Source organism: Chlamydotis macqueenii, chromosome 7 (genome assembly GCF_036417535.1).
Source record: "Chlamydotis macqueenii isolate bChlMac1 chromosome 7, bChlMac1.mat, whole genome shotgun sequence".
In the NCBI taxonomy this organism is placed as follows: domain Eukaryota; kingdom Metazoa; phylum Chordata; class Aves; order Otidiformes; family Otididae; genus Chlamydotis; species Chlamydotis macqueenii.
The window spans coordinates 32,710,602-32,724,475 of NC_141562.1; the positions used below are offsets into that span (position 1 = coordinate 32,710,602).

Genomic DNA, 13,874 nt, shown 5'->3' on the forward strand with positions numbered 1-13,874 from the left:
AACAACCGCAATTTGTTAAACAGTGAAGGTAAATAGTAACAGGAAAAGGTTCCTAAACTTGTGTGGATATTACTTGTGTCTCTCAACTGAGATGAACACCATTCCAGCAGTAAATTTTTTAGTTTAGCCAGAAACTCGGTGACGGTAGCAGAAATTACTCAAAGAAATTATTTCTAAATTCTATGTTCAGCTTAGTATGTTATGATTACCCTGATGAATGTTTATTAAATAAAGATTCCCAAATCCCCTTCACACAACTAGCATCCACATTCACTTCCAAAATGAGAATTTATTCACTGTCATGAACAGGCCCTCTTCAACCCTTGAACATCAAAACAAACACTTTCAGTAGAGTATATTTTCTTAATTATACAAAATACTGATATTCATTAATGGCACAGAAAGGAACTAACTAGAAAAGCTAATTGTGCCCAGCTAACATTTATAATATTGGCTCACTGCTTTCTTCTGGACAAAAGCACAGTTTGAGATCATCATGCAAAGGTTTTTGAATCAATGATTTCAGCAGATATGGGTGGCAGATATTCTCTATTAAACTAAGAAACGACATAGGTATGCAACATTCTCTCCATACTCATTTTAGACAATAAAGCTCATTAATACTAGAAAAGTTTTAAATGTGAAGTATTTTACTATTCTCTAAGGAACAATATCAAGAATAACCAAATGTTGAAATACTTTTAAATCAAACAAGTGTGAACATGAACTGTAAACACCGCAGCATATCGGGTGACTTCAGGCAATCTCTGCAGGAATGCAGAATAAGCAGTTTCCCATAGAAACCCAGCAACATGAAAGGACTAGCTCCAACAGCGAGATCAGCAGCCTGAGACCAAGCTTCACCGTCACTGGAGCACCACACTGTTCTGCCACCGATTACTGAAACCTACTGTCCCACAGCCCAGGCTGCTTACATAAGAGCTTTCTGATCAAGGATCATTTGCTAATAAAAAAATGAACTATTTCACATGCTTAATATATAAATATATAATGTTCAGATGAACAGAAATGCAAAGTCTCAATGCTAGCGCATGCAAAATGCCATGAAATACCAAATAAATCTATCATGTGGATAGTGAATGAAGACTGAAAAATCTGATAAGTTCACTGCAGGACTAAGATCAAGTAATTTTAAAATACAAAACAGCAAAGGTGTTAAATAAGGTAATTTTCTTATCATCGTTGCACAAAGAATCTTTTATATACTGTTTATATACTAAGTAAGAGTAGTTGAAGGAGGTTTTGTTTTCCTGTCAGACCAGTTAACCTTAATGCTTATTGCATTGCTATCTGCAGCAAACAACAATCACCAAAACTTATTCTTTTATGTCTTCATCCATCTCTCCCTCTGAGATTTTTCTTTTTTTTCTTTTGCCCTCAAGTATACCTCTGGTCTTCCAGTTCCTTCACTTATCCATCTCAAGTTAGTGCTGTATTAATTCCTCATCCTTTCAGGTAAGAAAAGAAAACGTAATTATTGACTAGTCATAGGAAAAGGCTGACTCTTAACCTGAAAAGAATCCCACCTGTATACTGGGAAGTGTCCAGCACACTGCCGGTCATTCATTAATTCTGACTTCATAAAAACAAGTTTCAAATTGTCATTCTTTCAGAATTAGATCTTCCCAGTGTGAAAGCTTGTGAAGTGCTAGAACTGGGGAAGACAACTAAAAGGTCTCAAAACCCCTAGAACCAATGGGTTTTGAACTTGACATCTACATAAGGAGATTTACATACATACTTCGTACCACATACTTTAATTTAATCTGAAGAAACATGTGACAATCCAGAAACAAGGTATGTCTGAGATAGACCACCCCCAAAGTAAAGACAGTAAAAATCTTTGCACTACAAAAAGCTTCACCCTTGAAGAAATGAAAATATTTAATGTTCCAGGGTTTGAGTTTGTTTACTGAGTGTCAGGTTGCCTATAGATCCATTTATGTAACTCCTGTACGAATAAGAAAAAACTACTTGTCCATGCACTACGAAGATAATCTTCCAGGCATGAAACTACTGGCTACAGACAGATCCACTGGTTCCAATGACCATTGCTTTGCCAGTAGCAGAACAAGTCTTTGTGCTGGCATCATTCAGAGCACTACCTCTCTGGAACAGTCCAAAAACTCACAAGTATCAGAGTGTTGGTTTACCATTGCTTTTTGCAAAGCAGAAAACAATTCAAATCCATTTTATTTTCTGCTTTCCCCACCTAGAATGCACATAGTGTTAAAAAACCAAAAAGCCTCTTCTTTCAGCAGCAACAGGAATGAGAACTTCAAACAAGAGTGCCTTACAGATTTAACTAGTAAAAGATATTCATATCACATCTACAGTAGAAATCCACCCAGGAAGATAATCTCCATATCCTCACCCTCTGCAGAAGCTGTAGAAAAAGTAAGTATCTCTACTGGCTACCGATTTTTGAAGTTAGACATGCTGACAATCCCAATCTCTATAATTAATTCTGGTATTTCTGAGTATAACCTCATCATATGAATAATATATACTATTTTACATTTTATACTTTTTCCAATACCTCTCTTACCATATTATGAAGTCATTTCTATTATAAAACACACTTCCAATCAATAGCTACTTATATTACTTCTCAGCTTAAGTTTTGCCAAAAATAAGAAACTGCTGTGTAACTCTCAAATTGCATTCTATAATGGTAAATTAAAATTGGCTTGCTCACTGGTTCTTCCCAGTGATATTCAATATAGCCCCAGCTTCCAAATAAAGCATAAAACTATTTAACTAACTATATTGCAAACGATCGGTTCCAAGGATAACTCCTGTTGGAAGGGACCTCAGGAGGTCATCTAAATACCAGATACAGAAATGTTAGAAGTAATCATTTGTGAAATTACTTCTAAAAGAAAATAAAGTTATTCCACTCTGTGGCAGCATGCATTAAAATACAGCAAAGTATAGTTTCTCAAATAGGCCAGTACCAATAAAAAAAAAAAATCAGCTTTTTTTAATGTAACAAAGTAAGAAACCAAGTGTTCTTAAAATATACAGAACTGCCTCTCTGCTTAGACAATACCAAATCTGCTCAGAGTCTAAATGGATGAACTTGCAAGACCTTAAATTTAGAAAATACCAGCAGCTGTCAGATTTTTTTCCATCTTTGATTGATAAATATCAGGAAATTAAGTTCTGGCAGGAGACTAGACTGCAAGTACTTCCTCGTCACCCTTTACATATACTAAAGGGCTTTGTATCTTCATTACAGCAAAGTATATTTTTATTGTCTAGAAAAAGCCTAAAAAACAAAGCTCTCCAAAACCTACGCAAAGTGAGACCAGGACCTGTTCAAAACATCAAAACTACAGCCAACTGTTAAGAATAGACCAGACAACACAACTAATTAGGGTACCTATGTAAATGACATGATGGAGGGGAATACCAAGGTTGCCACCAATAAGCAGCTTAACAGTAGGTTAATGAGCAAGGTATAGCTCATTAGAGAGCCAACAGAGATGAGCCTGTGATACCTGCAACAGCATGAGCAAGCAAGGAAATAAGACACCTGAAATAGTCCTTACTACATAAAATACTAAACACGCTATGGCCAGGCCATCTACAGCTTAGTGTAAACCACTGTATCCTGCTAGTGAAAGGACAAGATATAGAAAGCTGAAACCAACCTGAGCAACATCTATGGTACTACTTTTAAAGAACTGCTTTAGTGTACACAATGAAAAAACAAAGGCTGGATTCAGGCCACTAGATAAATTCCACTTTGTGCTGACAATTGATATTACCATCCTGCTCTAGTAAGAGACTTACATGAAAAATCTAGTGTCAAGCCAAGCTATGCCGGTGGGCAAGACTGACTAAATATGGTTCCCGAGAGTGCCAGCATTAGAGATTCTGGGAGAGCGAGACACAGCTGGTGGGTCAGTGGCTGCCCTGCAGAACACCAGTACTTGACATCACAACCAACCAATGGGGAAGTCAAGGCTTTCCATGATCATTCTCAGGCTCTGCCCACTGGTCAACTTGTCTTAGAACTAAAAGGAAAAAAAAAAAAGGTATAATTTAAATAGTTAATTCAAGTCAAAATAGAGTTATGGATTATTTACAGTCAAATAAATGATACCTACAACTCTTCATTATCTTAGTGAAGTTAGGGCTAGTTATTAAAAAAAAAAAAAAAATCTTGATTCACAGTTACCTAGTTTCTCAAGACTGCACCAGAACTCGTGTATATTGGAAAAGGAAAAAAACAAACCAAAAAACAAAAACAAAAAAACAACCCCAAACAACAAAAAAAATCTGTTATTTTAGATCTTCCACACATCTGAACAAGAAACTTCTGACAGATCACAATGCTTCAGAAAAGCTGTTTGCATTTCTATTACAAAGCAATAACAAATACATTAAGATTAAACTTAGCTATAAAACAGTAGTAACTCTTGCTACTACCAACTGAATTGCACAAATCCTTTACCAATGATGACTAAAAAAAGAAAAGCCTACCATTCACTGAATTTTACCAGCAGCCTTGCTTCCTTTCTATCATATGAGATAGAAATTGCCATTCAATGGAAGAGCAACTTCAAAATAGGGTGTTTTGCCAGACACAAACATGTTTCTTAAAGCACTAAAGAAAAGTGATTACACACTATTAGAATAAAACACAAATTATAACTTACTTGTTTAGACATAAAGTGCATCCCTCCTTTTACAATTAGTAGACAATTGCTTTTATGGAGAAAATGGTACATAAAATGCTAGACAGACTTTAAAATGCACTTACTAGTCTACATTGCCTCCCCTCACAGACATTTAAGTGTATCAGGAATGCAAGATGCTGCCTTCTGCTCTCAAGCTGCAGTCATGCACATCACACAAAGTCACGCCTAGCAACAGATGATGCAAAAGAAGATGAACTTACTAATCACTGCTTTGCTGCATAAAGTTTTGTACATAACTGGACACAAAAGTATGTGTGTAGTAATTTGGCCGCAAAAACAGATAACACGTGTGTGAAGATACAACACATTTTTTTTTAATGCAGTATTTCACAGTTTAATAACAGAGAAGCGGGGAGGGGAGGGATGTGCTTTACACAAACTTAGTTCCAGGATGTTCAAAATCAAGTATTGGCAAAAGTTCTCTTCTTATGCCATTCACTGCCAAGTAATAACCTCCAGAAGTCACCTTATCCAAAAGGCAAAGAAAATGGCATATTTTAATTTTTAATGCTACTTAGCAGTTTGAAACAAGGTAAACCTCCTTTGTGGACTTCAATCCAGAAGCCAGCAGGGTAACAAAGTGCCCCTTTAACCAGCTGAAGAGAGAACTTCCCGCATGCCAAGTGCTTTTGTTTACAAGGTTGTAATTACTGCTATTCAAATATGTATTTATAAGTTACTTGAGCAAGGGCAGGGAGACATCAAAAAGGTTTTGAACTACACATGGAAACAAACATTGACTATGTACTTAAACAAAAGTCATATAGGCCACCAGAAAAAAAAAAAAAAAATGAGAGAGGAGAAGCACATTCCCTGTAGATGAGAAACTGTTACAAGTAAGGTAGCAGGTTAGTAAGCAGTTGTGAAATTCTCCTGACTTCTTACTATACATTCTTCGCTAACAAATATATTAACATACCTTAATCCTAAGCCAATGTACTCTTACAAGTTTTAATAAAAATATCTATTAACAAATCTCATCAGCAGGGGGCTTGATTTTCCAAATCAGTTCTCCACACCATTTAAACCAGAATGCCTCAATTCTCAACTATCTCACCACAGAGTGTATTGTTACTACTTGGCTGTCACCAGGTTTTGCTCTCTAGGGATCTACCTACATAAGCTCATCTGAGACACGGTGGTGGAGGACACGTTTTCAGCCTGTGTTCCACAAAACCTTGGGCAACTATGGCCAGCTAAAGGTTCACAGACCACTAAAGGTTGTCACGCAGGGGTCTGTGTTCCCACTTAAGCTTTAAAGGCAAAGTTCTAGAAAGTTACAACACCAATGACCCAATCTTCCTTACTTAAGATAATTTAATTAATGCGCATTAAGCTTAGTGTCCTGCCTTCTCCCTTCAAACACTGTGGGTCAGAATGACATATTCAGAACACAGGATAAAATTTCAAGGTCAAAAGCACCACATACAGGGTTGGAAACTGTTTCACTGAACACCTGCCACTCCGTGCTACCAGCCTACTATTTAGGATGAAAACCAGCTGTGATACTGTACTTCCCTCTCAAGCATTTACAAATTTCCTCTTGCTCAACACATCAGTGGCTCACACATGCCTCATCCATTTTTTTCTGGTGCATAAAGTGTGAGAAATATGTAGAAAATCCATTACTCTTAAGTAAATTAGAGCACTCTACTGCCCAGGTGCATCTCCCAGAGGAAAACTGAAGATATCTGGGTTCCTCTGCTGAAGGGGAGGAGCCTGTCATCACTGGTTCCACAGAGACCCTAAAAACTTGTCTAGAGAGCATAAAGATAATTTGCTCTACTTGCTCTTTCTAGGTATGCAGAGAGTGCTCACTGTGCACCTCAACTGGTGCTATACCAGCCTCTCCTTCAGGCTCTTCTCCACAGTTAACAACTGCAATCTCTTTCCAACACAGTAAAAAGAATGGAAGCAAACTTGCTCCCGACAGCTTCCCTGCTGCCCAGGAATTGCGCTCACTTCTGGAGAACAATTCAGTACCTCAGACTTTGACAGGACCACGTTACTGGACTTATTGTCCAGTCAGGGCTTTCCAAATCTTGGATATTTTACATATCCACTTTCATGATAATTTAGAAATTTGACTGCAGAAGAACTAGCTGAGAAGGCTTTAAAAGTTACATCACTGCAAAGCTAATTGCACTTCAAAATTCAAACAGGCATTTTCAGTTACTCATCTCTGAGGAATTTCAAAGAAAAGGTTTATTGCAGAAGAATGCAGTAAACAAAACAAAACCCCTTACTTAACACAATACAAGCTACAAAAATTAAGCAAAAGAGAAAGGAAACATGGTATCCTAAGAGTGGTAAGACACATGATAGAAAGGGAACATGGTACCTGAACAGTGGTAAGATATTAAGTATCTTTTAATCAGAAATGAGGAGAGAATCAAAGTAAAGATGCCACTTGCTACTTCTGCTACAGAAATATCACTGAACATTATATTCCCTCGAAGTTTTACTTATCACAATAGTGGCAATACTTCTCTTATCTTAACTTTTAGATTTCCTCAAAATTATTGAAGAAATTCAGCAAACCAGAAAGGAAGAGGACGTCATCTGTCATGGGATCTCAAAAATATTCGCTAAAGAGAGAACTTTATCCTTTCTCACGTTAAGTGGTAAGCACCTTGCTTCTATAGGTAAGCATAAGCCACAAGTCTTGCCCAGGTGGCTCACCAGTAGCAGAAGCCTGGGAGAAGGACACCCCAACCCATATACCCTTCCACAGAGCCATCCTTCTACTTTTTCCAGTGAGGTTTATCATGGTTCTGTTGCTGGACACCTGGTAGATATCAAGTATTTTAGGATCCTATTATTTCCACCATTTAGTTTTATGTAGTTTGGGTACGCACATCACAGTCTCACTGTGCATTGGCTTCTTCACCAACTACAAATGGAAAGTGACGCTTACCTTCATGAAATGCATTTGATATCAGACAAAAAACGTACAAGCACCCCTACTTTAAGAGTACCAACAGAAATGTCTTTCTACCCATCAAGAGCAAAACAGCCATTCTAATGCACATCTCCCAAAGTAATACTGAAGGCCCAGGACATCTTACCTGATTTTATAATTGGGTAATGTGTGCTTGCGCTTAATAACTTTCTTGAACTGATTCACAATGATGGAAGTGAGCTGAGGCATGGGCCTCCCTTCAAACTGAGACTTCACTTCAAACAGTATTACAGGGTCATCCATAAAAGAGAAGGACCAGTGAGTGAAGGGCAGGCGTGTGAAGACCAGCTTCAGCTTCCCCATCACCCGGGAGATCTTGACAAAGAGGTATGCTGACTTGCCAAAAACCAGGTCAGCATCAATGGCCAAGTGGAAGCCACCATTGTACTCCAAGTCTACCTCAAAGCCCAGCTCCTCGGGGCAGCCCTCTTCATTGCAGACCACCGGCCGAATGAGCTTGACAGCTTTGAAGACAGGCAGGACATTGCCGAGAGAGACGTCCCTAAGGCTGAGCCCCTCCAGCACCTTCCCCGTCATCTTGGCCTGGAGCAGCTCCTCGAACTCCACCTTGATTTTCTTGGTGACCCAGTTCCTGACCAGGGCCGTGTCCCTGAGCTCCCTGAAGAGGAAGAGGAAGATAGCATTGAGGAAGTGGCACGTTTCCTCGCGGGAGGAGGGGGCCGGAGGGGGCTCTGGCTGCTGCTGCTGCGGCGGTGGCTGCTTGGCGCTGGGCTCCGGGCCCGGGGCGGCGGCGGGAGACGAGGCGGCGGCCGGCACTGAGGCCGAGGCCGGGCCGGAAGCCGGCTCCGGGGACGCCTGGCTACCGGCCGGCTCCGCGCCCTGGAGGTAGTCCCTGAGGCTGTAGTCGGCCGCGACGCGGGAGTAAACGAGGCCGTCGGAGGCTCCGGTCGCCCCGGGGGGCTCCGGCGTCTTCCTGTAGAGGAGCAGGAGCTGGAGCAGGAGGGTGAGGAAGCAGCCGGCCAGCGCCGAGAGCAGGATCACGTAGACCAGCAGCATCCTCGCCGCGCCCCACGCCGCGCCCCGAGCGCGCTGCCCTCACCGCGCCGCCGCCATGGCGGGAGCCGCGCCCGCAGGCCGGCGTTTAACGGCCCCGGCCGCCCGAGGCTGCCTCATCCGGGTCCCCCCACCGCGGCGGCGGGCAGGGGGCGGGACCAGCCAACGGCGGCGCGACCCTCCCCTCCGCGCGGCCCCATTGGCGGAGACGGGAAGGTTTTGCCGGGGACGTCAGGGCGCGGTGCGGCGTCGCAGCGTGGTGAGCGCATGCGTGCGGTGTAAGGTACTGCCCGCCCCCCCCCTCCGCTCCGCCGGGCTGGGGGCAGCCCGGTGGGGACACGCGTGGGTCTGCTGGACACGCAAAGGCCCACGCGCGAAGCCTGCGGGCAGTGGCTGCGGCTCGGCCCGTGTCGGTTGGGGGTGGCTGGGGCGCCGTCGCCCGCGGCAGTAAAGGCGTCACCGCGGAGCGAGGAGGGGAGGGGGGCAGAGGGCGAACGTCCCCCCCGCGGGAAGGTGACCGGCCTCGTGGGCTTTGTTACCCGAAGAGCGATGAGAGAGAAAGGGCGTTTAGTTCCCTCAAAAACAGGCAGGTGGCTGCCGATTGTTTCAGTAAAATTGCTCTGGAGAGGGGCAAGGAGACAAAAATCTCGTCTCGTGGGAGTTCGGCGACTGCCTGGGGCCGCGCCGCTTCCTGCTGCTGAGGTGCTTTCTGCAGGTTTTGACAGTATCACACAGATCACATTGTATCAAGCTCTGCCGTTATTGGTGATAAGATATAAATCTGCTTCCATCCTCTCAGCTATTTACTAATGCTTAAAAGCTGTCATTGAATAAATGAATTAAAACTTTGTTTTCTGCTTCATTTTACTTACTTCATTTCGTTTACGTCATGCTTGTTGTAAATTTTTGGAGGAAAGGAATACGAAGAGAAGAAAGCTGAGAACTTTGTGCAACATCGTGGTACTTCAGCCCGTGATGGACGTGAGATTGCGGTTGTCGGCGTGTAGGGCTGAGCCACCGCGAGGATCGAGGACGGAGGTTTCGTTAGGACAGACTGCGGCTCGGTTGAAGTTGGAGAGGTTGGGAGGGGAGGACATCTCGCCTTCCAGAGTGCACAGAACCCTTTCAGGGGAGGCGACAGGTGTAATCCAGGCAGGAGGCAGTATGAGTGGCAGCTGATTGAACTGAGGACCAGAAAAAATGGACATTTATAAAAATTGCTTTAAAAGCAGTGAAGGATGGAAGGAAGAAACACGACGTGAGGCAGGGCTGCAGTAAGTGGGAAGAAGGTGTGTGGAGACTCTTCAGGCAGAGGAGTTTTGAACATTTTGAGAGATTAACCCAGAAGATTCATTATATTGAAATTTGGTTTACAGAACTGTCATAAAATAACCATATTTTTACTGGAAAATATAAACATAGTTCAAAACCCAGTTATTCTAATCAAACAAACTCATTTAAAGGCTGGATCAAAGTTGTACCTGCTGCTGGCAAATGTACTGTGACAGCTGCACGTTGTTTTTCCAGGTGCTTCCCTGTGTCAGGGGTCATCTTTTCTTTCAATCTTGAAATAGAATTTTTATAGTTTCTGAAGGCTACAATTAAGACAGAAGTTACTTAAGTTATAAAGCTTGTTTTTTACACCTGTTTTCATTTTTAGTTAAATACCTAGCTGAAAGGTTCTTAGATAATGTTGTATCTTAATAGAATAAATAAAACCCAGGCTCACGTTATTGGTTGTTCGGTTTTTTTTGACAACCTCCAAAACTACTTAATGCAAACAAGAGGAGAAGAAAAAGTGAAATTTAAATGCCAGGAAGATAAAAGCCCTCTTTCCACTCCCCCTTTGTAAAGTGTGTGGGGTGGGAGGATTGAAAAGCTCTTAATGATGCAGTGCTGTGGTTTGAAACTAGAGATTCAGAGTATGAATTTTTTATAAGTCTTGTGACTGAAGGTTGAAATGCCTGGGTGTTTAACAGAGCATTTCTATAGAAATACCAGAGAGGTCATTAGTCCAGCATTGAACTGCTCTGTTATGAGCCTTTACCATGGCTAATACAGGCATACGCGATAAGAATGGAAAGGTTTTGGATTTGCAACTAAATGGCTTTTCAGATAAGGAGTAAGATATTCAGAAAGGCAATAGCAGCCCTGGTTTTGGGTCAGGAGGAAGAGCAGGAGGAACACCAGGAGAAAAAAAAAAAAAAAAGTCATGTTGCAGATGTCTCAATTGAGTATTTCTTCTGTTAATCAGAAAAGGAAATTTGGCACATTTTGTGCACCTGACGGCAGCTGAAGAGCCTCTGAAATGTTCAGGTCGGTAATCGCTTTTCTCCTCTCCCAGGAACATTTTCAACAGGAGCTGTGTTATCTTAAAGACACGTTGTGAAGCAAGAATCAGGCATGTTTAAGCATTTTCAATGAGAACGGAAGAATAAAGGGAAATAGCAGCAAATGCATTAACGTGAATAAAAAAGGATGTGCAGAAAAATGTTATATAACATAAAATAGGACTGAGGTAAGAGAGAAAAGAAAATTATTTAAATGTATCAGGCAGAGGAAAAAAAAAGATTCATCTTAATACCATCTAAAAAGGGCCTTTAAGAGCATATTTTGCTTTGGCTTCAATTCGGAAGTGGCTGTTTGCATTTTCTGGGAGTCTGGATAAATACAAAGGTGTATACAATCTCACCAGTTTCCACCTTGGTTACATAGAGCTTTGTAAAACTGTGTAGAATATACTGAACTCTTTGACTTTGAACAGCTAGAAATTATTAAGTAGGATGCAAGACATACAGGAAAAAAAAAGACTATGTATATTTGATTTTTTTAAAAAAGTACTAGGGGAGAGTTTATTAAAAGCCTATTTCACATATATTTAAACAAGGAAAATACTCTTCTTTTGCAAATGAATTTAGGACATAATGGGAACAAACTTGTAAGCGTAGAACTTCAATTTTCAACATTTTGCAGGAGATTGCAACAGTGGAAGTGTACAAAGATTGCAAAATACATAGAACCCAGTAATTTAATAGAGGGCAAGTAGCATAAATTCACAGAAGGGACATGTGTTTCAGCCGATTCTCCTGTTCTAAGCGAAGAATGGTGACACCCTGGGAACATTTGCCTGGGTTCGTCTCATTCATGACTGATCCAAGGATCTGTAGGTTTAGGAGCATTTTTAGTTAACCCCAGACAGTAAGACCAGTCAAAGAGGCACGCTTTAAAGTTCATGACATGGCACTGAGGAAAGAAACACCCATGTCACAAGCTTAGAAAAGCAATTACAGGTGGAGGTTTTTTTTTTCCAAAACTGCCAAGTAGTCTAAATAGATTATTTTTTAAAGCAGGAAGTGCTGGGTGGATTGTTTTGTAATAAGTGGTTTTAGTAATTTTCTTCATCACTGGACTGGAGTCGTTGCCTGCTTTTGTAATATCTGTTGGCAAAATGGTTTCATTCTTTCCTGGGCCTCCTATTGTTTTTGCATTACACCTGTTAGAGACCAAAATTAGATTATCATTCTCATGGTGCTGCATGGAACAGGATTTAGAAAGTGATTGGGTAAATTCATGAGGAAAAAAAAAAAATCCATTGAAGGCTATTCATGTACTAAGATTGATGGAAGTTACACTGGTGACAGACTGCTGGGGAGTGCCCTTTTCTTTTGACTGTCCTGTCTACAATTCCAGACAGGATATACTGCATGGAGAGCAGCTGATGTGGTCCGATTCTGAAGATATGTTAAAAAAAAAAAGAAAAGAAACGCAGTGATCAGGACAGCTTCCAATTCTAGTTCTGACCTCTGCCAAGCACAATGTCATTTTATTATCAGGTGATCCTGCATTTTATTGGAGTGAACTTTGTTAAAAACACTGAGCCTTTAGGTCATACGAGATTTCCTTTGATGCCATCTAATTATTTTTTTTTTTTTAATTCTGCCTTTGAAGGTGCAGATTGCAGTATGACTGCTCCCAGTGCAGGCAGAAAGGGCTCACCCCACCTCCAGCTGGTCCCTGGGAAGACTTCTGTTCTACTCACCTGGAGGAACTCCTCTGCTGCGACCCCTCCGAGCACGTTCCTTTGCACAGAGGACAGTCCGTCTCTTGTGGCTCAGTATTCATTTCCAAATCCCTCAAGTACATTTCACTGTAATGAGGCAAGTTCCTCCACTCAGAAGTGTAGTCAAAAAATACGGTTTGGGCGACTCAGTCGCATTTAGGCTATATTAGTGCTATAGCAAACCGCCAGCAGATCAGCAGCTGGAATGAATGGTTGGATCCATTGAGTTGAATGTTTTAATTTACCCTACTGAAAAATCTGACCCGCCAACTTCTAGATGTTTTTAAGGATGCCAACTGAGAATTTTAGGGACATTTATTGCTGTCGTATGAATTCAGAAAAGGAAGCCAGGCCCATGTTTTCAGGATTGGAATGCACTTTAAATGTTGCTTTTTGTTTAGATCTTGCCTGAGACATCTAAACCTCAATTTTCAGAATTACTGAGAAACTGCAGAGTTTAATCTGGACTTGTCAATACTGTGTGCAGGAGGAGGAAAAAAAATCTCTTGGCTGCCCAAAGAAGCAGATGCCCCAAGTGACATTCACTTCTGAAAAAAAAAAAGAGGCTTTTAATTTAGTGTCTCAACTTACCAATCTAATATGATCTGTCTCACAACAAGGATACTCTGGTTGGTTATGAAACAGCTTTGCAATCTTTCATGCAGCAAGTAAAGCACCTGGGTTGGTTGGTAATAGTGGCTCAGAGCCCGAACAGTTTGGATCAGAACGTGTCAAAACAAAAAGAGAGCGAGGGTTTGCATCCAAGGTTTTGTTTGGCCCAAATACAAATCCAGTATTTTGACTGAAGCTCATTTTTAATTATCATCAAAAGTATGTTCTGCTTCTTTAATCAAGAGCTTAGTATTTTGGATGTAAAGGTGCTTTGGATATTTACTTCAAGAGGCTCATATTCAAGCTTAAAGTATCCTGGCTCTTAATTAGAGATTCTGTTACTGTCTCACCCAGGCTCTGGCTTTTATAATATCATGAAACAAGATCCTCCACTTAGGAACTGTAGCACTGAGATAACTTGTCCAAGATTTAAAAAAAAAAAAAACATTTTACATGTAAATATAACAAATTCAGTATTTTTATAGTACCAGTATCC

The 13,874-nt window shown here is 41.1% G+C and overlaps 1 protein-coding gene across 1 annotated transcript in view; it reads right to left on the reverse strand.

Moving 5' to 3' along the window:
- Positions 1-8,946, reverse strand: part of PDZD8 (PDZ domain containing 8) — a 61,799-nt gene extending 52,853 nt beyond the window's left edge. Inside the window, exon 1 of the mRNA XM_086752530.1 lies at positions 7,799-8,946. Coding sequence (XP_086608656.1) covers positions 7,799-8,709 — 911 coding nt within the window. The 5' untranslated portion in view covers positions 8,710-8,946. The remainder of the gene's footprint in view (positions 1-7,798) is intronic.
- Between the last annotated feature and the right edge of the window lie 4,928 nt (positions 8,947-13,874).